General features: G+C 49.0%; 7 protein-coding genes across 7 annotated transcripts; 4 read left to right on the top strand and 3 right to left on the bottom strand.

Moving 5' to 3' along the window:
* Positions 1–655: 655 nt before the first annotated feature.
* CTRU02_200826 (cytochrome P450) lies at positions 656–4,255 on the top strand (the record flags this gene model as incomplete). The annotated part of the gene is made up of 7 exons (XM_070203748.1): positions 656–844; positions 956–991; positions 1,048–1,743; positions 1,813–2,638; positions 2,705–3,273; positions 3,328–3,521; positions 3,580–4,255. The coding sequence occupies 7 exons, from the start codon at positions 656–658 to the stop codon at positions 4,253–4,255; spliced, it is 3,186 nt and encodes a 1,061-aa protein (XP_070062330.1).
* A 1,101-nt stretch (positions 4,256–5,356) lies between these two features.
* On the top strand, positions 5,357–7,281 carry CTRU02_200825 (uncharacterized protein; the record flags this gene model as incomplete). Its single annotated transcript, XM_036718840.1, has 3 exons — positions 5,357–5,377; positions 5,812–6,357; positions 6,415–7,281. 3 exons carry the CDS (start codon positions 5,357–5,359, stop codon positions 7,279–7,281), a joined length of 1,434 nt encoding a protein of 477 aa, XP_036589840.1.
* A 1,167-nt stretch (positions 7,282–8,448) lies between these two features.
* On the bottom strand, positions 8,449–9,613 carry CTRU02_200824 (amino acid transporter; the record flags this gene model as incomplete). The annotated part of the gene is made up of 4 exons (XM_036718839.1): positions 8,449–8,801; positions 8,863–9,221; positions 9,272–9,340; positions 9,399–9,613. The coding sequence occupies 4 exons, from the start codon at positions 9,611–9,613 to the stop codon at positions 8,449–8,451; spliced, it is 996 nt and encodes a 331-aa protein (XP_036589839.1).
* A 628-nt stretch (positions 9,614–10,241) lies between these two features.
* Positions 10,242–11,992, top strand: CTRU02_200823 (fatty-acid amide hydrolase (amidase); the record flags this gene model as incomplete). Its single annotated transcript, XM_036718838.2, has 2 exons — positions 10,242–11,799; positions 11,859–11,992. The coding sequence occupies 2 exons, from the start codon at positions 10,242–10,244 to the stop codon at positions 11,990–11,992; spliced, it is 1,692 nt and encodes a 563-aa protein (XP_036589838.2).
* A 255-nt stretch (positions 11,993–12,247) lies between these two features.
* On the bottom strand, positions 12,248–13,741 carry CTRU02_200822 (uncharacterized protein; the record flags this gene model as incomplete). Its single annotated transcript, XM_036718837.1, has 2 exons — positions 12,248–13,087; positions 13,136–13,741. The coding sequence occupies 2 exons, from the start codon at positions 13,739–13,741 to the stop codon at positions 12,248–12,250; spliced, it is 1,446 nt and encodes a 481-aa protein (XP_036589837.1).
* A 3,221-nt stretch (positions 13,742–16,962) lies between these two features.
* Positions 16,963–18,723, top strand: CTRU02_200820 (Beta-phenylalanine transaminase; the record flags this gene model as incomplete). The annotated part of the gene is made up of 3 exons (XM_036718834.1): positions 16,963–17,057; positions 17,121–17,230; positions 17,294–18,723. The coding sequence occupies 3 exons, from the start codon at positions 16,963–16,965 to the stop codon at positions 18,721–18,723; spliced, it is 1,635 nt and encodes a 544-aa protein (XP_036589835.1).
* A 192-nt stretch (positions 18,724–18,915) lies between these two features.
* On the bottom strand, positions 18,916–19,752 carry CTRU02_200821 (short-chain dehydrogenase reductase sdr; the record flags this gene model as incomplete). The annotated part of the gene is made up of 1 exon (XM_036718835.1): positions 18,916–19,752. One exon carries the CDS (start codon positions 19,750–19,752, stop codon positions 18,916–18,918), a length of 837 nt encoding a protein of 278 aa, XP_036589834.1.
* Positions 19,753–21,385: the final 1,633 nt, after the last annotated feature.

The raw sequence follows: 21,385 nt of genomic DNA, 5'->3' as shown, positions 1-21,385 counted from the left end.
ATGATCGGCGTGCTGTATGACGGAATCAGGAATCACTTTTTGCACGCAAGGGTAAGATAGAATAAGAATAGATGTAAGTTTTATGTTCTCACTTTACCTCGAACAAAGGGTCACGAAGAGTTATATGGACTTTATTCATGGCTTTCGGTCGGTGGTAGATATCTCTTTTTACCATTTCTGGTTATTTTTGTATCATATCTCGCTCTACCAGATATCAACTATGGCTCTGTAGAAACCTTCGGGTCCCGCGCGTGCCGATCCTACTTCATCATTTGGAGTCGTTTGTTCCTATCCACGATATTCGTCGAGGTGTTTAACTGAATATGCCAAGTCCTACCGAATGCGCCGACGGCGAATTCTTCTCATCCCGGTATGTTACGGAGATCCCCCACGTTTGAATGGTGCGTCGGCGCCGAGTGGGTCTATCTCATGGCAGGTACATGTACCACATCAAACGGAGGCCGGAGTCTCCGCAAAGCTTTGTTGAGAATGCGATGCGATGTATGCAGACTATTGAAAAGCGCTACAACATGGCGACTTCTCGAAATCTTAAATTTATTGCCTTGATTCACATTCTACCTTAACGCTTTCCCATATGCATTCTTCTCGATTTTATTGCAAAGGGCGTACAGTTTCGTTTGTCGAGTTTCCCAACATGACGACCAAGTTTGAGCCTATCCCGCAGCCTCCGACCTTACCTATCATAGGGAATCTCACTGATATTGATTCAAGAAATTTCAATGAATCTATGGTTGACCTTGTCAAGAAGTATGGGCCGATTTATCGTTTGACCGTTGCAGGTGAAAGCTTTGTTGTGGTGTCAAGCTGGAAACTAGTTGACGAGGTATGCGATGACACTCGGTTCAAAAAATCAACTGAAGGCGAATTGGAGGTATTCTTTCATCTTTGTTTAATCTCTTTAAATGTATGCGTTTATCTGACTTATTCTGCGAAGGAGCTGCGAGCAGCTACAAATGATGGACTGTTCACTGTATGGTCATTGTCCCCCGGCTGACATGCTCTGTCCCTCTAATTAATCTGGAACAGTCTCGAGGAGAAGAGGAAGTCAACTGGGGTATTGCACATCGTGTGCTGATGTCCGCATTCGGCCCAATATCTATTCGAAATATGTTCGACGAGATGCACGAAATAGGCACCCAACTAGCACTCAAGTGGTCTCGACAAAGCCCTTCACAAAGACTGGATATTGGCGAAGATTTTACACGTCTCGCCTTGGACACTGTGGCTCTTTGTTCCATGGGATTTCGATTCAACTCCTATTATCGAGAAGATCTGCATCCCTTCACTCGTGCAATGTATGAAGTGCTTAAGGCTGCAAGTAAAAGGTCAATGCGATTTCTTCCTTCCATCTTTTATCACCACGAGGATCGCAGGTTCGCAGAAAATATTAAGCTCTTGCGATCAACAGCCCAGGAGGTATTGGACGCCCGAAGAAAACTTGCAAAAGAGGCTGTAGATGCTAGAAAGGACTTGTTAACTCAAATGCTATCTGGAGTTGACCCGAAAACGGGTCGCTCAATGACGGATGAAAGCATCATCGACAATCTCATCACTTTTCTCATTGCCGGCCATGAGACAACCGCCTCAACACTTCAATTCATCATGTATAACCTGTTGACGCATCCCGAGGCATACCGAAAGGCTCAGCAGGAGCTTGATGCAATTGTTGGAACCTCTGCTTTGACTCCAGAGCATATTCCTAAGCTCAAGTATCTCAACGCTGTGAGTGTAACTCTGCTACTGTATCACCATTTAAGGGCGATTTTACTCACATATTGCTCAATACTAAAGGTCATACGCGAGACCCTGCGGCTAAGCTCGCCCATCTCCATGTTTGCCAGGCAACCGCTCAAGGATGAGGTTCTTGGGGGTAAATATGCGATCAAGGCGGACACTCAGCTTGTTTGCTTTTTGGGAATGTCTCATCGGGACCCAAATGTATACGGCCAGACAGCAGAGGAGTTTCACCCGGAAAGGATGCTCGACGAAAACTTCAACCGTATTCAAGAAGAATTTCCCCATAGTTGGAGTCCCTTCGGAACCGGTATTCGAGGCTGTATAGGCCGTCCTTTCGCATGGCAGGAGATGATGATAGCTTGTGGCATCCTTTTGCAAAACTTCAACTTCTTGATGGATGACCCCACCTACACCCTGCAGATCTCTGAGAGCATCACCATCAAGCCAAAAGGATTTTATGTTAAGGCAATCCCGCGAAACGGAATGAGCCCCTCACAGCTAGAAGCGCGACTGTCTGGGGCCTACAATGGAACCTACCACAGCACTGTACGTGAGCAAGAGAGCGCTTCTGAGCCTTTAGGGCAGCAAACGAACAACAATGACTCGCATAACAAGATTGCCATATATTATGGCTCTGACGCTGGCACATGCGAGTTCATGGCGCAAAAGCTAGCTTCAAACGCCGTCTCTCATGGTTATCACGCTTCTATTGATCAGCTTGATGCGGCTAGGGAATCTTTGCCAAAGGGCATCCCTGTAGTCATCATCACATCCACATATGAAGGACAACCGCCACAGAATGCAAGACACTTTGTACAGTGGATCGAAAGTTTGAAAGGCGTGGAGCTCGAAGGTATAACATTCGCTGTTTACGGCTGTGGTGAGTTCCCTTCAATACGAGGCAGATGATCGGCCCCTTCTTGTCTTGATGCTGACTGTCGACTAGGCCACAGTGATTGGGTCAAAACTTTCCAGCGTACTCCCAAATTGATTGATTCTACATTACAGAAACTTGGCGCGGAGCGGCTCACCTCTGCTGGACAGACTAATGTGAAAGAGAGGGACACGTTTTCGGACTTTGAGGCGTGGGAAGATAACTTCCTGTGGCCGGCTATTGTCAAACGTTTCGGTGATATAAAGATCCAAATCAACGCCACAAGTGCACTTCAGGTGGCCTTATCTACCCCGCGAGTGCTAAGCCTTCGACAAAAGGTTAAGGAAGCTCTCGTTACCGATGCCCGCCGCCTGAGTAAGGGGGATGCCAGTGATGAGAAACGACATCTCGAGCTTCAACTTCCTTCTGGCATGTCGTATACCGCTGGCGACTATATTGCCGTGCTGCCTTGTAACCCAAAATCATCCGTCGACCGTGTTATGAGACGATTCCATTTGGCATGGGATGTCCACGTCTTCATCAAGGCCACTGGGCCGACAACGCTACCGCTTGATGTCAGCGTTCCCTTATACTACGTTCTGAATGGATATGTGGAGCTGGGTCAGGTCGCAACTAAGAGGGTGAGTTTTACAAGAAGTACACAAGTCACAGTACAGTGTCCCTAACCGATCTAGGATATCGCAATTCTAGCCCAGCACACGGATAATGAGGAGTTAAGGGAAAAGCTCATTCACATGAGCGGTGACGGCTTCGAAACTTTGGTGAGAGGCAGAGCACTTTCAATTCTTGATGTTCTGGAATCCCATCCGACGCTCCGGCTTCCATTGCAGCATTTCCTCTCTATGCTGCCACCCATGGCCACACGCCAGTAGTATGTCACTCGCCCGCGTTCTTTTGCATGACGGCGCACTGATGAATTCTCTAAGCTCGATTTCTTCGTCCCCTCTTGCTGAGGCTGGGAAAGTGACGTTGACGTATAACGTCCTTAACGAGCCTGCACTGTCCGGAGTCGGCCAATACACAGGTGTAGCGTCCAATTACCTCTCATCCCTGTCTGTTGGCGACAAAGTTCAAGTCACAGTTCGCCCGGCTGCCGGAGGCTTCCGTCTGCCACTAAAGGCGGAGGAAACTCCGCTAATTCTCATCGCAGCCGGTACGGGAATAGCCCCTTTCCGAGCTTTTGTTCAGGAACGCGCCATTCGGGTAGCTAACGGGCAGACGGTTGGCCCCGCAATGCTGTTCTACGGTTGTCGCCATCCCGAGATGGATGACTTATACCGCGAAGAGTTTGATGATTGGGAAAGTAAAGGCATCGTTACCGTCCTGAGGGCTTACAGCCGGAAGCCGGCGGCCTCAAGCGGTTGCAGCTACGTCCAGAACCGCCTGTGGCTCGAGAGGGAGTCGGTTGGCCGTTTGTGGAGCAAAGAGGCGCGCATTTACGTGTGTGGATCGAACAAAATCGAGACCAGTGCCAAGGTTATCCTAGTCAAAATTATACAGGATGAGAGCATGAGGCATGGTCGGCCTATGTCAGATGAAGCCGCCCAGGAATGGTTTGAGAACCAACGCAATGAACGGTTTACGACAGATGTTTTCGATTGAGTGAGATAGTTCACGCAATAATTCCTACTTAACGCTCGGATATCAACGTATGCCGGAATCCAGTTTAGAAACTAGCACCACCCTTCAAATTGAGTCCTTGAAGGCGATCCCTACCTAGATACCTTGGCGCACTTCCACTTTTTGACTCTCAGGCATAGAGAAGAACTGGAAAGCTAGCTATAAATCCTGTAAATTTTACTGAATTGTACCTGCAATGAATTATTACTGTTTCTTGTCTTGGTAAAGTATCTATGTCGACTTTTACTGCTCTAATTTACTGCTTTAAATGCCCAAGCTGTTTTTTGCAATCTCCACAATTACCAATGCTAATGTAGGCTACAATATGTTGAATTGCGTGATATCGCAACATCCGGAATGGTGTAATGGTCAACATTTGACGCTCTCATACGAGGGCTCCGTCAGGCTCGGGGTTCAATTCCCCGTTCCGGAATGTCCTTTTTGTTAATTGCGTCAAATTCTGTTTGATTTGATGTTTTTTCCCATCTTTGTCTTCGGCTGCACTCATTTGCTCTTTTGTAATCGAAGTCGTGTTACATGACTGGGCTTCTAGTTCGCGTTTGTCCCGTGTAGACTACCTTAATATCGGTAAACCCAAAGCATAATCGAAGCTCTATGGATTGCTTTTCGTGCCGTCCTGAGTCGTGCATATCATGTAGTGGAATTGCAAGCCATTCCACCGTTTTCACAACCATGTTGCAGAGAACCTTGCAGCTATCAACGAAGGCGGAAGGTTTACGCGACCAGCCCCAGGCGATGTTGAGGCGGAGATTCACCCGAAGCTCTGAAAAGAGATAGACAAGTAAGATATCAGCGGGATACACAGCTGAGGTTCTTCCGCTGATCCAAAGAAGTTTTTCCTCGGGTTCCGTCCGTCCCATCTTTCTCGGGTTCCGTCCATTCCGCCCCCGGCCCGTTTGCATTCGAAGTTGACAGGCCTCACAGGAAGAGGGTATGCCAAGATCTGTCAGTCGTGGGTCTTGCATACAACACAAGACGATAAATCGCCGTCGGCCAATTATCCCACGATCCTCCCAACACAAACTGCGCCGGGTCTAGATTCTGCCAGGTCCGCTCAAACACATGTGCGATCACATTGTCAATGTAAGCTACATTTACTGATGTTCGTGCACCATGTGGAAAATACTCCACTATTTCCAGTTCGTATCTGGACTTATTCACAGTCTGAAAATGGCCGCGGACAGCGTTCTCATCACCTGAATATGCCGATGTTGTACCCTCATCTTGGTGGCTGTGCTGCCTCAAGCCAATATATCGCGCGATTTACCAACGAAGTGTGATGTCTTTTTGAGATCGCCATTTGAACTGAGCCAGAAATACATTTTATAGATACCAGAGCGAGTATTTAAAAACTGAAGAAAAAAAAAGTTCCCGCTTCTTGATCTCTCATGCTTGACCACGCGCTTCAGCTGCAAAAAAACGAAAATGACCACAAACAACTATTGTATTCAATCCCAGTCCAACATAGTTACTACTGGTATCGATGGCTAACGTGCATTCAAACGGACGCAGCTCAGGTCATTAAGACGTACATTACCCAAGACCCAGGTTTGCCTCGTGCCAATCCGACGGCATCGTACTGGCAACATGTTCCTCACGAACTCTCTAATGTCAAATCTGCACAACTGCCAGCCGATACCGATATTGCAGTCATCGGCTCCGGTATCACTGGCGCTAGCGTGACCAAGACGCTGCTGGAAAAAGATCCATCTGCCAGAATCACTGTCTTTGAGGCGCGTACCCTCTGCTCGGGTGCAACTGGTCGTAATGGCGGTCAGCTGGCGACCAACGCCGGAGAAGCCTACTTCGAGCTGAAAGAGCGATTTGGCAGCTACATGGCTGGGAAAATTGCCGCGTTTACTTTCATGACGTGTGATAGGATGCGTGAGATCATTGCGCAGTATGCACCTGTTGACAGCGAGTATCGGGAAGTAACCAAGGTTCGGGCATTTCTGGACAAGTTGTCCTTCGCCAAAATGAAGAACAGTATTGCGCAGATGGAAGCCGATCATCCAAGCTTGAAAGGCGTTTACAAAATCATCGACAGTGAGACTCTACTAAAGGTTAGTAGTTCAAAGGCACTTCAACCCAGTTCACAATCGTACTAATTGGCGAGACAGACGCACGGCGTTCATGGCGCGGTCGGCGGAGTTACGCTCCCTGCCGCGGCGATGTGGCCGTATCGCATAGTCAGCAACATATTCCATGCTCTTCTCAGCGAGTACCCTGATCGTCTTAGCATTGAAACCAACACTCCTGTCATGTCAGTGGAGCGCGTGGGCGGCAAATACATTCTGACCACTCCGCGCGGGCAAACCACCGCGGGAAAAGTTGTTTACTGCACCAACGGCTACACTGGCCATCTCCTACCCAAAATGAGAGGGCTTCTGTTCCCAGTCCGTGGCACGATGAGTGTCCAAGATCTCGGGCCAAATGTCCCCAACAAAGGCGCCTCTGAGTCTTTCGGCTTTCACTATGAACCGTACTACGATGAGAAAAGCCAGACGCTTGCAGATGGCCTGTGGTATCTTACCCAGAGCGCCAAGACGGGTTATTTCTTCTTTGGTGGGGAAAAGGGGACCATTGACGATACTTTGACAGCAGATGACACCGTCCTCACCGGTCATGCGCTACTACACCTCCAGAACATGTTGCCGAGGTTCTTCAATTACACGGATGTGAAAAAAGACCAGCTCGTCAGCGCGTGGAGCGGTATTATGGGCTTTACTGCAGATGGTGCGCCATACATCGGCCGGCTTCCGTTCTCAGTTACTGGCCGCAAGGGCGATGAAGAGTGGCTGGCTGCCGGATATTCTGGGTACGGTATGCCATACTGTTGGCTAGCTGGTGAGGCACTCGCCAATATGGTTACTGGACAAAGTCCTGTGGATATGGACTGGTTGCCGGAAGCGTACCTCATCAAGGAGGAGCGACTTTCGCCGACAGGAATCGAAGACGTGGCCGAAATGCTTGCTTCTTTCAGGTGAAAGTGGAGGCCTCGTTTACACATTAAAGCATTTAGGTTATGCTCGTGAGAATGAGACATTTTATAGGGAAAAAAGAGATCAAAGAAAAGGAAGAGTGCGCGTGCAATCTATCCCTTAAAGCATGTTGTGCTCGAGAAAAAACTATTTTGAATATAACCTATAGGCTCTTATAGTCGTGGTTTGTTGAAGATATTAGTTACAGTGGCTCGAGACGAAATGGACTAAATTGACTTTCACCTAAAAGCAAGGAGGACGGTCTCTTTCAGAAAGGCACATGATATTTCATTACGATGTTCAATCATAATGCCAAAAAAATCTCTGTTAACGAAGTACAAATCTGCATTCCAAAAGGTCTTGAATCAATGTCGACAATAAATTTGCGAGCAGGCCGTCAACACACCCACCAGTTATGCTACTCTGCAGTATCCTGTCTCACAATCTCAACAAAATCAGCCCCCTCGTCCGAATGGCGCGAAAGATGCCTCCATCTCTCGAGAGCATCTAAATCTAAGCCCTGGAATTTCCAGCCGAGAACATAATAACTTCCAATAGCTACAACTATAACAAATAAGAAAACAAACACTTGCACCGGGGGAGTCTCTCTGTCAGATGGAAGGCAGCGGGTGATGAGGAAGTAAACAGAGCACAAAACCCCAAGGCAATGTGTTGACCAACTGCAGCGACCCAGGTTAAATGGGCCCGGAACCCACCTGTCTCTCGCAATTAATCGCAGGGATAGCGGGATAAACCATATGATTAGGTTGCAGAGAGTGGCCATTGCATAGATAATGTCGCTCGCATTGCTTGATAGCGCGGGTAGGAGAAAGAGATATGAGAGAACAACAAGAAGGAATGCGGCGTTCAGCGGCATGTTGGTCCGTTTGTCAACGCATCCAAGCTTGTCGCTATAAGGTAATCCTCGGTCGCGAGCGAAGGCGGCGACTTGCGTAGCGTACGTCAAGATCATACCGCTGCCGCCGATCATGGAGAACACAGATCCGACGAGCAGGAAAGGCGCAGCCCGAGACTGTTCCCAGTTCTCGAACAAGACCGCAAAAAGGGGATAGCCACTGTTTCAAAGAATACTGTTAAGCTTGTTTCGCCACAGATTAAAAACGCCTACAGGAGGGCCTGTGGCTAGGTTGCATTGATGCTACAAAAATTGACTCACCGGCGGTCGTGTGCGATGGCACTCATGTCGTTGATGCAAAACGCAAAAGCAAGGCAAATTCCTAGACCAATAACTGCCGTGGCGATAAAGGACTGAAGCATAGCTTTCGGCGTCTCGACTCTGGCATTGTGCGTTTCTTCTGCGATGTAAGCTGGGGACATCCAGACTGTGTTAACAAAGAGGGCGCTGTAGAAACAAAGTGGCACAGCGATAGCTGTTTCGTGCCACGACGAATAGTTTGTGAATTTGCCAAACACGTCAGCAGCAGATGCAAATGGAAGTCCGAGTTGCGAATGGGTTATGGGTAGAGCGATGATGAAGCCGATTGAAGTGGTAACAAGAAACGTTGCTTCAATATACAGGTTAGAAATCACGCCATAGTCACAATCATTTATAACGTTGATACTCACCGGTAATTATCATAAGGATGCTCACATTTTCCAAACGGAGCAACATGAGACTGGCCCACAGCGTAACAATGCCAATCGCAACTCCCATGACTTGTGCGTTTGTGAAGGTCAAGCCCTCCTTCGCGGAAACGATGTTCTCAGTGAAACCAGCCGCAACAGCATAGGCAAAAGCGGCCAACGAGGTTGAAAGGGCCAGCACGTTACACCACCCGGTGATGAACGCGATGGGCCGGGACAATTTTGGAGGAGCTAAAGCTGCAGCCCACCAATAGAATCCTGCGTTGACAGGCATTGAGGAACAAAGTTCACATATGGCAAGCACCAGAGGCAGCATCATGACATTTGGGATGATCCAGCCCCTAAAGGACATGTTAGAATTAGCCACAAAGACAAGAAAACATGAACTTACCATGAAAGTCCCCAATACCCGGCGTGATAAACTTGGTAATGGCCGGATACGATGATGGCGCCCAAAGGACTGTAGGAAGGGATTGTTATTAATTATGTAGTAGGTAATACTTAACTTCGGAACTCACGATGCAAGCGACAAAACGACACAGAAGTTGGCGAAAGCCCCAAGGACTCTACGATAGGCTGGGGTGTAGCCGAGAGCTGTAATCGTGGCATCTTCCACAAAGTCTCTACCAACAGTGCTTGTAGTAATGCTCTGTCCTAGTTCTTCATCTGGTAGATCTAGGGCCGGAGTACGCTTGCTGTTTGTGAGTTTCGTATCGTTGGGCTGAGCGGACATGCTTGTAGATGATGACATGTTAATTTTCAAAGTAATCAGAATGGCTGTCTCTTGGTGTACGCAGAATAGTTTGGGGTGTCAGAAAAACTCACTGCTTGAATCCATTGCCGAGTTTATGTCTTTGAGGAGCTGTATATCGGAAAAAGAGCCGAATCCACCAACTCGTGACGTGTGGCACAGCCCTCCAGAAAGTAACCTGCAATCGCTTGTGGCAATAATGATAAATGTAAATACTTGGCTATCTATTAAGCCAACCTATTCGACCCCGCATATTGTAATGTAGTCGGCCTTTCTCGGCATACTTATTAGCCCCGTTTCGGGTCTCCAGTTCTGAAGCCCCAGGTTAAATCACCGTCGGCGAATTTGATGCACAGAGGGAGTGGAGAAGTAACTCCATCTCCTTACTTGGTATACGAGTCAAGCTATTCAAAGACGAAGCCGAGGCAGAGAAGTAGTCAGCTCGTCGAATAGAAAAAAAGCCATGTAGACCAACTGGAGACGTTAAAGACGCTGGGAGCTGATCATTCGCAATCAATACCACTCAAGACAAAAATTGATCAACGCTCACCTTGAGCCCCTTGGAGCTTTAACACAACCTGTTACGGCGGTAGTCACAGCGTCACACACTATGGCTAATGCAGCAGAAATAGACATGCCGACCTGGAAACAGATCGCCAGCAGCAAGCAACATGAACGTAGTTCAGCACTCTCACAGTGGTCCCAGAAATTCCTCAACAAGCCGAAACCCTGTCTTCCGCCGACAGATATGGTCTCAGTCAGACACTGGGCGGCACAGAGCGGTGACCTCAACGCCAAGCAGCTGGAGATCACAAAAACCGTCCCCAGCTGTCTCTTGAAGAAGATAGCCGCAGGTATCTGGACCGCCGAGGAAGTGTTTATCGCGTTCAGCATCCGCGCAACTATCGCACACCATCTCACAAACCCGCTCTCAGATGTTTTCTTCGACAAGGGGCTCTCCCGGGCTCGCAAGCTCGATGCGTGGCTGCGGGAAACGGGTCACGTCGTGGGACCGCTGCATGGCCTTCCTCTTAGCCTGAAAGATTTGATGAACCTAGAGGGGCATGCTACGACCTTTGGGTTCGTTGCTCTAGCAGACAACGTCAAGTCTAGCTCTGACGACCTGGTGACGCGACTTCAAGAAGCCGGGGCCGTTTTTTATTGCAAAACCAATGTACCGCAGTCCACTATGTCCGGAGAATGTAACAGCTTCTTGTATGGCCGGACAAGCACACCCGATAATCGGAATCTATCTGCAGGTGGCTCCAGCGGTGGCGAGGGTTCCCTTATCGCTCTCCGGGGTAGCCCTTTGGGAATCGGCACGGATGTTGCAGGGTCCATACGAACGCCAGCAAACTTCAACGGCATCTACGGTCTCTGCCCAACTTCAGGCCGCTTCCCGTGTCACTCTGTCGGAGAATCCTCCCTTGACTACATCACTGGCGTTGCAGGGCCTCTTAGCAGCTCCGTTGATGGTCTGGAGGTCTATGCAAAAGCCCTCCTGTCTCTTAACCCATGGGATTGGGACGCAACCTGTATTAAGATGCCTTGGGACGATCAGCTCTATCGGGAAAAGAAGAATCAGAAGCTGTGTTTCGGTTTCGTGATGCACGACGGTGTAGTGCGCCCACATCCACCCATTCAACGTGGTATGGACCTTGTTAGGGAGGCACTCGAGCGAGCAGGCCATAGTGTTGTTGACGTCGATCTTCTTAGAGCATCAGATAATCTTTGGGACACAGCTGTCCGCATCTTCTGTGCAGACGGGGGCGAGGCGTTGCGAAATATGTTAGATATACTCCCTGAACCCCCGATCCCGGAGATCTTCATCCCTCCAGCCTCAATGGCTCTTTCTGCCACCCAGATGGGATCTTTAGGGAAGAAACTTCTAGGTATTCGTCAAGTTTTCTTGGAAAGATGGCAGGCGACAACAATGATTACAGCGACAGGTCGACCTATTGACGTGTGTATCCTGCCCTCCGGCGGGCACGTCGCGCCTCCTCACGGCACGATGAAGTATTTCCTTTACGAGGCTATTTCAAACATTATCGACTGGCCTTGCGCGACGATTCCTGTGACCAATGTTGACCCGGATATGGATCCAAAACCTGGACCTGACGATGACTTTGTGCCGTTGTCGGACGAAGATCAGGAGAACTACGACAAATGTAAGTCCCCTTCATCTATGACTGCTGCATCCACCTGACATTTTATTCTTCTGAGAAAGACTCACCAGAGGATTACAAAAACGGCGCTGTATGCCTACAGGTTCTGGGTCCTAGGTTTAGCGAAGAGGTAATACTGGCGGCGATGAGGGTTATTGATGGAGCGCTTGGGAGGGGCGACGACCACATCGAGTAGGCAGATACAATGATCATCGTATGGTAGCAACTAACACTTGATTGTTAATGACATCAAAATTATTGTTTTACGGATCAGGATAGAACATGACGCGATTCTTAAAGCTTTCAGTTGTAATGCTGATAGTCAAGAATTGTTTAGTCATTATGGTGGATCTGAGAAGCTCTTGGTGGGATAGAATTTCAATCAGAAATCTTCACAGTAGTGAACACAGAGCTATAGCTATATCAAATTTCAAGCCTGTGTAGAGGCTGCCTAGATATTATACAAGAACGACCTAGGGAACCAGTCGAACGGAGTCCAGCTATCATCGTTTTTACCATCCAGGTAATGTAGAAGTCTGTCTGTGATGACAGTAGCGCAGGCGAAACAACGGCCCATGCCTTCGCCGTTATGGCCAACGGATATGAATTCACCCGGACTTTCCTTAGACCACCTACCTACCAGACTTGCACCAGTCTTCGTGTGGCCTTGTACACCTGTCCATCGGTGACTGATATCGCGCTGCAAATCGATCTCCCGGAAGCTTTGCGGGAACCCCTTTTCAAGAAACTCAGCCATAAGATCGCACGCTGGAGGCTTCTGGTTGGCATCCAGTGGCAACGTGGTGCTGTCATCGTAGTCTCCAACCTTTTCAATTCCAGCCCATCCGTATATGAAGGGGCCATTATCCGGTCGCTGAATAATATAGTGTGAGAATTCCTCGAAGCCGAGACCACCACGGAGGCCCAATGGTGTGTTAGAGGATGTAGCTGACACATTTGGGGTGACTGCGATGCATTCTGCTTTGCAGCCTAGCACGCCTTCCCTCCCTTTTAACGACGGAATCAGGTAGCTAACGTAGGCGTTCGTGGCATGAACAACCACGCGACTACGGATTGTGCCCCTGTCCGTGGTCACAGTATAGGACGGTACAGAAGCCACCTCTTGTCTGGTCACTGATCTTACAGGGTTGGAAGAATGGATGGTCAAGCCAGGGATGCGTTTCCTGGCGTCTCGAAGTAACTCAGCCACGAGCTTGCGGGGAAAGATACTGCCCGACTTGTCAATGCAGTCGGATCCGAATTTGCCCCATCCAGATGAAAGGTTGCTTTCCTGGTGATGGTCAGCGGCTGTGTCTTAGGCCGGTCTGCTTCCTATTACCTGGGCAAGCTGTTCTGGGTCCAAGTAATGACCCTCCAGTGAAATGCCTAGAACTTTCGCAAAATCCATTTCGGCATGGTACTCCTCTCTCTCTTCCTCTGAGGCGAATACCACGCGCGTGCCGGTAAGGCGCAGGTCGACCTTGTCGCTGATCCCCAAGTTGTCAATGGCGGCGAACATCAGGTCGCGGTTACGCGTGCCAAGCTTGGAAAGGCGTAGAGCTTCATCTCGACCCACGAGTTCGACCAAAGAGCGAAGGCTTGTACCCTCGGCACGGCAAATGTGGCCTCCATTGCGGCCTGTGGCGCCAGAGCAAATACCTCGAGCTTCAACAACAGCGATCTGAAGGTCTGGTCTTTGCTCTGCAAGGTTGTAAAGGACAGCCGCAGCTGTGATGCCCGTGCCAATGACTACAACGTCGACCTCTTCGGGCAAAGTGGCTGTGCGGCACTCATCTTCAAAGTCGATTGGATATGTCTCAATCCAGTAACTTTTGCCCTCCCCATAGTCAGAAGGACAGGGTGCAGGTGTGGTGATGTGGATGTTGGGGGTGTCGCCCAGGCTAAACTGCTCGGCAAACTGAGAGCTTGATAACCAGCCTTCCATGGTGAAATTCAACTTGGTATGAAATGACGGTGCGGAATGTAGGATAGTTGATCCCAGATGCTGCAGGTGTTATGAGACGCGTCTTCGAGGCATTATATCATGTTCATATATTCCGGTACCGTGCTCAGGTAAAGAAATACCTCTCTACGGCTGCTGAAGATCTCTCAGCTCTTTACACATTCTCGTGGACCTCCTAGTGGCATTCTGAATCTAGGTACTAACATGAATTTTCGGACATCGGAGTCTCGGCCCTGCCGGATCCCGCGGCCTCCGCAGTCACAACGTCGTGTATCCCCACCGTAGGCGTGTTTGTTTATTACACCGATGGACCTCATAATTCAGCGACGGCCAATTTTTGTACGCCCACTCAACTCCGATAATCTATGGCGGAGACAGTCTCTTCCTCAGTTGAACGAACTGCTCGGCGGGCTTGTGATCGATGCTCCCGTCTGGTGAGTCCATTCTCTTTCCCAGTTGTCATGGCCTGAGGGGACCTGTCAATAGCGAAAACTGGAACTTTTGTCCTGCAGAAGACACAATGCGACTTTACCGATCCTTGCGCCAGGTGTAGGCGTCTTGGATTGGATTGCACAATGCGGAGACCAGTCCGGCAACGAGGCCGCCCTAAGAGACGAACCGTTGGCGGGTCAGAAAGCCGCACCAACGAGGTTACGTCTCCATTTGACGTCGAGGATCAGCTGATGAACGATGATGATTTGATTCCTCTGGAAACAAATTCGAATAGAGCTCTATCTCCCGATGCCATCAATTCTGTACTTCGGAAGGACCCAGGCTCAGATGTGAATCCTAACTTGGCTGCAGCTCTTCTGCAACGCCTGTTCTCACTTGGTGAAGGACTAGGCATTTACAGTGTCTTCTTCACGGGTGTCGAAGCTTCGCTAGATATCCGTTCTTCGGACTCTGAAGGGCTTTCTGGAATTGAAATGGATTCGGAGGTGGTTTTGCATAAAAATGACGCTCATCCGTGGACTCCTCAGTTGGTCTATGGCCTTCTAGCAGTAGCGCTCGAGATAAATTCTCGTTCCGTCTTGGACTCTCGATGGGAATCATCACAGCTGGACAAAGACTCTCTGAGAACAAACAGTTTGAATTTACTACCGCGTATGACTTGGATTTACCAGCCATTGGTTACTGACGCCCTTGTCTTGTTGTCTTACAGTTGGACTTGGTGTTTCACTGAACACCTTTCCCACATGTCCTTGCGATGGTACATGATGGCGCGATTGATGTTCGAAGAAACTGGTCGGAAAGACAGTCTCAGCTCTCGGTATGTATAAGAAGTCCAATTCTGGAGAACATCTTCGAGCTTCGAAAACCGTTAGGCAGCACTTGGCTGACAATGACCCCATTGTCAGGGTGGAGATAGGAATGGATGTACAGGGTCTGTAAGTTCAATTGAAACTTTCATTGGTTATTCGCTCCGTAATGTAACAGACATTATTCTTCCTAGATCACTATCACTACTCCTCTTTCGGGATGACCTGTCAACATCCAAAACACCGCAAATTTCGGTACCCGCTGAAATCAATGCGGCTCATCCTCCGTGCTCATACTGGGGCCTTTTTCGCTGCTTGAGAAGGTATGAACATGATTTCCTAAGCTTGAAAACTTTCCGCTGAGACATCCGAAAGTGCCTTTGGTCAAGTTCTCCAGGAGCCTGTGATAGCCACACGCACTTGGCATGAAGCGCGTATGGGACTGGAGGATTTCTTTTTTGACTTCCCCACCAACCTACTAAGGTTTGACAACATTGAGAACCTCTATCAAGCCGAATTCATGGTCTGGATGCACGGCCTATTCATCCTGTTATGTATGTGGCACACAGATTGCAGGCCCAAAGATGGCGTACTCATAATCATAGACACCAAACGAGACCTTCTTGACATTCTTCTGAACCCCAGCATTCTGACTGATGAAACCCTTCCGCGTGCACTTGACCATTCCCTCTTGCTGGGAGAAGTAAGTAATTATCTTCCGAGCTGCCCAGCAGCCGAAAACAACGTGCCACGTGACGAACAATAACCCTCACTCATCAGGTCCTTCCCACGTTTCAACGACTCGAAAGCCGCATGGAAATGCTTTCTGCAATTACTGTATACTTCGTCCTTCTATCATCCACAGTTCACGCGGCAGCTCTCCTCAGCTGCTCGCTCGGAGACGAAGCTTCAACGTCGGGCGAAGCAGTCCCCGTGCCCCCAAAACTTGCAGGATCTAGCTGGACACACTTAGGGACGCTTACTTTGATCGAAAGCTGCTGCAAGAGGTACGACCTTCCTATCGTTGGGGAGATCCGCAAGTTACTTGCCGCTGCCTATGGTCGAGCGGTTCACGGGTCGCACGGGGCAGACGGGGTGGACGCAAAGGTGCTTATGTTGTATCGTTGGAAGGGTCGGGGAGCTGGTATCCTGCGCCTGGATCCGGATACGGCAGAGTCTGAATGGGGATTCCCACAGCCGCCGAACGTAGACATCCTGGGGCTCGTACCGAGACATGGGTCCCAGTGCCACCGGCTTCTCGCCGAGCTGTGTTCATCCAAAAGCCGCCTTTCTAAACCGGGATACTTTGATATGAGCATACTTGTTTGAGTCGCACTGTCAAAATGGGAATGGTGGACACATTGTCTTGAAGAGTCTTGAGAAGTTTGCAACTGACCCAGTGCGTCTATGTGATTTGGTAACTAGAATTGAGACTCATAATTTAAGGCTTTGATTAGTACCAAAGGTGACTTCAACATGGACCTATTGGCATTGCCAGAATATACAATGCTGCTTCTCTTATCAAGCGAAGTGAATATTCCCGCTAAAAAATGACCTTTGTCGCTTCGTGGCTAACCCGTATACCAGGACGTGATGTGTATCTGAGATTCTTTTAACTTACCTACATCAACACTAGCCAACCCTTAAACCAGGATCGTGTCAGGTTTGCTAATTGTGGCATGATGGTTATCGTAAATCATCCGTAAATTTAGCCCCCAGAGAAGTGGAGATGGTCCACGGTACTTTAAAAGCGCCGACGGTCAATTACTACTGCGTGGTACTAAGGTGTGCCATTCACCCAGGCGTATCAATTCCTGATGCATGAATATCAAAGATTCAAAGCTATGTACCTTGGTGAAATAAATAATGGCCGAATAACCACTTGATCCAAGAACCATTAGTTAAATCTAACCTTAGCACATTTACTTCCGCATACACCCGAATATGCCTCCCAGCATTGCCGTCATCCAGAACGCCGATCAGGTTGAGCCGAGTGTTCATGATGATGCAGGTGTTTATCTGGATTTCATTGGCACTAGGTAAGCCGGTTGCTCCCTGTATGGGGATTAGACAACATTATACTCACATTGAGCCGCTCCCAGCGAGACCTCAGACCACCCTTTGGCAGTTGGTGTCTGGGACATTTACGATTTTGAAGAGCCAACTCCGTCAGGAATAGCCGAGACCACTGAGTGCAAATATATCGTCAGAGGTAAGAGGCTTGAATAGAATGATTCTTGGCCGTAAGGCTGACAAGCATGGAATTTTCCTGTAGGCGAGGCAGTTGTTAAGAATGAATGGACCGGGGAAACGCACGATTTGAAGCCTGGATCCCTTCTCTGGATCCCTGCCGGCGCCAAAATGTCTCTTGTCAGATCCAATAACTGCAGAGCTATCTACGCGGAGGTGCGCCAGGTTAGTAACACGACCGACACCAACGACGGGCGCGCTGTTACCTTGCAAAGCCACTTAGACCGTCTTATCGGCGCCTTTGTCGCTCGCAATCCGCTCTCTAAAAAAGCCATTGAGCGAGCGCGGGTAGGAATTCCCAGTGGAACCACACGCTCTGTCTCTGTCCTTGACAGTGATCCGTTTCCTCTCGTGGTCAAGTCTGGTGCGGGAGCGACATTGACAACGGTCGACGGTGAAACGCTCATCGAGTTCCAGTCCGACTTCACCGCCGGACTCTTCGGCCACTCGAGCCCAGAGTTGCGGGACTCCATCATTGCTGCGGCAGAGAATGGCTTCAGCCTGGGCGCTGTCACAGAGCTCGAGAGCGAGCTTAGTGAAGCTATCAGACGGCGGTTTCCAAGCATCGAAAAGGTACGCTTTTGTAATTCAGGTACGGAGGCCAACATGTACGCCATAGGGGCGGCACTTGCGTATACAGGCAAGCGGAAGGTGCTCGTTTTTGACCATGGTTACCACGGCGGTACTCTGAGCTTTGGCGATGGCCCCAACCCGCTGAACATTCCCCATGACTTTGTTGTCGGAACGTACGATAGCATCGAGAAAACGCGTACGGTACTCAGTGGGGACATCGGCGTCATTCTAGTTGAGCCGATGCAGTCGGCCGGAGGGATGCGAGCCGCGTCCCGCGAGTTCCTTGCATTTTTACGCAGCACAGCTGACACGCTCGGGGCTGTACTGATTTTTGACGAGGTGGTAACATCCCGACTCGACTACCACGGCATGCAAGGCCAGCTCGGTGTGAAGCCCGACATGACAACACTGGGGAAATACCTCGGTGGAGGGTTGCCCTTTGGAGCTTTTGGGGGTACTACAGCGGTGATGGCGCAGTTTGATGGCGGAAGCGGGAACGCAGCAAAGCTCTCACATTCGGGTACATTCAACAACAACGTCTTCACTATGAGTGCGGCTGTTGCGGCCGCGAAACTTGTTACGGCGCCTGCCATTGACAGGATCAACAGACTTGGGGACAGGATCAGAGAGGGCGTCGCTGCGGCGGTGAAGGCATGCGATAAGCCTGTGGGGATCATTCCCTTGGGTGTGGGAAGCTGTGTAGGCCTTTACTTCACAGGCTCTGAGGGCGACACACTGCGTGAGATAATGTTTTTTGAGATGCTTCAGCAAGGATTGTGGGTGGGACGTAGGGGATTCCTCGCGCTCAACTTTGCGCATACAGAGGAGGACGTGGATATGTTTTTGCGAGTTTTCGTAAAGTTCCTTGACTTGTACATTTAGCTAGCTAGACAACACAGCGTGTACATAGCCGCTTAAGGGCACGAAAACGAACTAGCTGTTTCTGATAATCGCTCATGTGACACTGCTCATTATTGAAATGCTCACTGTTTTGGTTTCAAACCCATAGAAGAGAAACCTTCCCTAAGATATGTAAGGTAGTAATGCGTACAAAGCTGTATCCGAGCTTCAGGGTTAATGCGTCTTCTTGTCGGGTAGCAATAGATTGGTGGCCTGTTTCCACTTCTCATCTGAGGCCGCCAATTCTCTAGCTGCTGCCTCGGCATACTGAACGGTGTCGGGTCCTAGGAGCAGCCTAAGTGGTGGATCCTCAACTGTGGTGATATAAAATATAGTCTCTGCGACTCTGGACGGTTCAGACCAGTTGGAGAAAGCCTGTTCCCTTGCCTTCTCCATCGCTCCTACAATAGGCACATAGGCTTCACTGATGTGACCATGACCCATTGAACTGCCTGCCCAATCCGTCTTCATTCCACCAGGCTCCAGTACGGTGATCTTCACCCCAAATGGTGCGACTTCTCTTGAAAGGACTGTTGAGAAACCTCCAACGGCCCATTTGGCACTTTGATAGGCCCCGAGGCCAGGGGATCCGACTCTTCCTCCGACTGAGGAAACTTGTAAGATGTGCCCAGAGCCTTGTTGACGTAATATTGGGAGGACTGCTTTGGTTACATTGACCACGCCGAAGAAGTTTGTCTCCATTTGTGCTCGGAATGACTCCAAAGTCATGTCCTCGATGGGAGCCGTCTCCGCATATCCTGCATTGTTCACAACGACGTCGATGCGGCCGAACGTGTCCTGTGCCAGCTTTACAACTTCACAGGCATTCTCTGAGTTTGTCACATCCAGAGCCACTGGTAGGATGCGATTGCTTCCGTACTTTTCCACGAGGTGATTGAGTTGTTGTGGGTCTCGTGCTGTTGCAATAACAGAGTCGCCATTCGCAAGGATAGTTTTGACCAGCTCCAGACCTAATCCACGGGAGGATCCTGTCACAAACCAGACTTTCATTTTGTCGACTATAATCGGTTCAGATTGGAGATAAGAGTGATTGCGAGAAGAGATGCAAACACATAAATTAATAATTGAAATCCTGACAATGCTTATATATGATTTGGCTTTCTACTTCCTACCTGGTGCTCAACATCCAGTTAATCTCCGCAAACTCCGAACCAGTTCCCTTTGTGTATTAAATTCCATCTCATCACGTGTTTGAAGTTCAAATGGAAACCAGAAAGTTTGGAAACCTTATTTTTTCCCCGTTAATTCCGCTCTTCCTCCGACACAAAACCAGTGCACTAGTGAGTGCTGTATGCAGCTAAGTGGTTCGGAGTTATTCGCCGCTTTGATGCATTATCTCCCTTGGCTGCAGCTGTCATCATAAACTGCTGGACAACTTAGTCACTCCACGATGGCCTGGCAAACTTCCCATGTTCCACTTTAGTCAGCGCTGCCGACTTATCCGTTAAGTATGCATGTCTAAATTTAAACAATAGAAAATTTCATTCTGTTATGAACTGTAAGAGTGGGAGGTAAGTGGCATAGTTCTCCATTACAGTTGTCTAGTTCCGCCTCGTGAGAGACGGTGACGGCTTTTCAGTTAAGACGTGGATTATCCTTTATCTATAGGGGTACCTATGAAACCCTCATCTACTCCTCTCGGCGTTGCGCTTGTAGTCTATGGGTCATAGGGATTTCTCTTGCTTGAAACATATCACTAGCATCTTTTTTTAGCTATCGATCAAGGACGACGGTCGATTTACTACTGAAGCTTTGTTCTAACGATGTTCCTCTTATGCAAGATGAATAGCAGGTCCTTTCTTGTCTGCCAAAATCTGGGTAATTTAATACGCATCTCTTCAAGACAAATAGGCACTTTACCACGTTGCGTCATTTTTCAATCTGGCTGTGGCTTCCTCCTTCAATTCGTTACAAAGCTTTCGGACTATGATCATGGAATACTGACCATCAAACCTTTTAACAGGCACTGACTATCCTGCCATATAATCTTATGGGAACGATAGTTAGGAATCTTATATGAGAGCCCTAGCAGGTTGCATTCCGATGCGCAATTTTCAATGATCAATTTTCTAACTCTAATGAGCAAAGAATGTTCCAAGCATGGGTTTCGAGTCATTTTGCATGTGTTTTGGCGTGCAGTTGGTGTCCTGTGAATCCCGGGGTCGCCCGCTATCAGACGTAGAGGGATTAGATGCTCTGCCCATGTCTAGTATGAGAAGCATGCATGCTAAAGCGCTGCCTCATTCGAAAGACAGACCCACCAATTGCGGCATGCATCAGCAGGAATGAGGTCGCTTAAAGTCATCTTTGTATTGGGCTGAGAGTTCTTGTAGCAAGTGAAGACCCTCACTAAGTACATGGGTTGCTGGAGTTTGAGGAAGGCTTATGGCATTGTTCAGATGATTACTGCTTTTCCTATTTGGCCATGATATAATTGGTGGAGCACATGCTTATAGTTTACCAGGAATGGGTCTGTCATTCACTATGCATGGCGATCGACATTGATAACCCTGCAACTCCTACAAGGTATCCCCTGATGCAAGAGCGACATCCCTGCCACCGCCTGCCACCGCCTTTTGGATGGGAGAATGGCGTAACTCTTGCCATACAAGGAAAATATGCA

Source organism: Colletotrichum truncatum (genome assembly GCF_014235925.2).
Source record: "Colletotrichum truncatum strain CMES1059 chromosome Unknown Contig_0001, whole genome shotgun sequence".
Taxonomy (NCBI): domain Eukaryota; kingdom Fungi; phylum Ascomycota; class Sordariomycetes; order Glomerellales; family Glomerellaceae; genus Colletotrichum; species Colletotrichum truncatum.
Note: the sequence above shows the minus strand (reverse complement) of the source record. Positions and strands in the feature narration are given on the sequence as shown.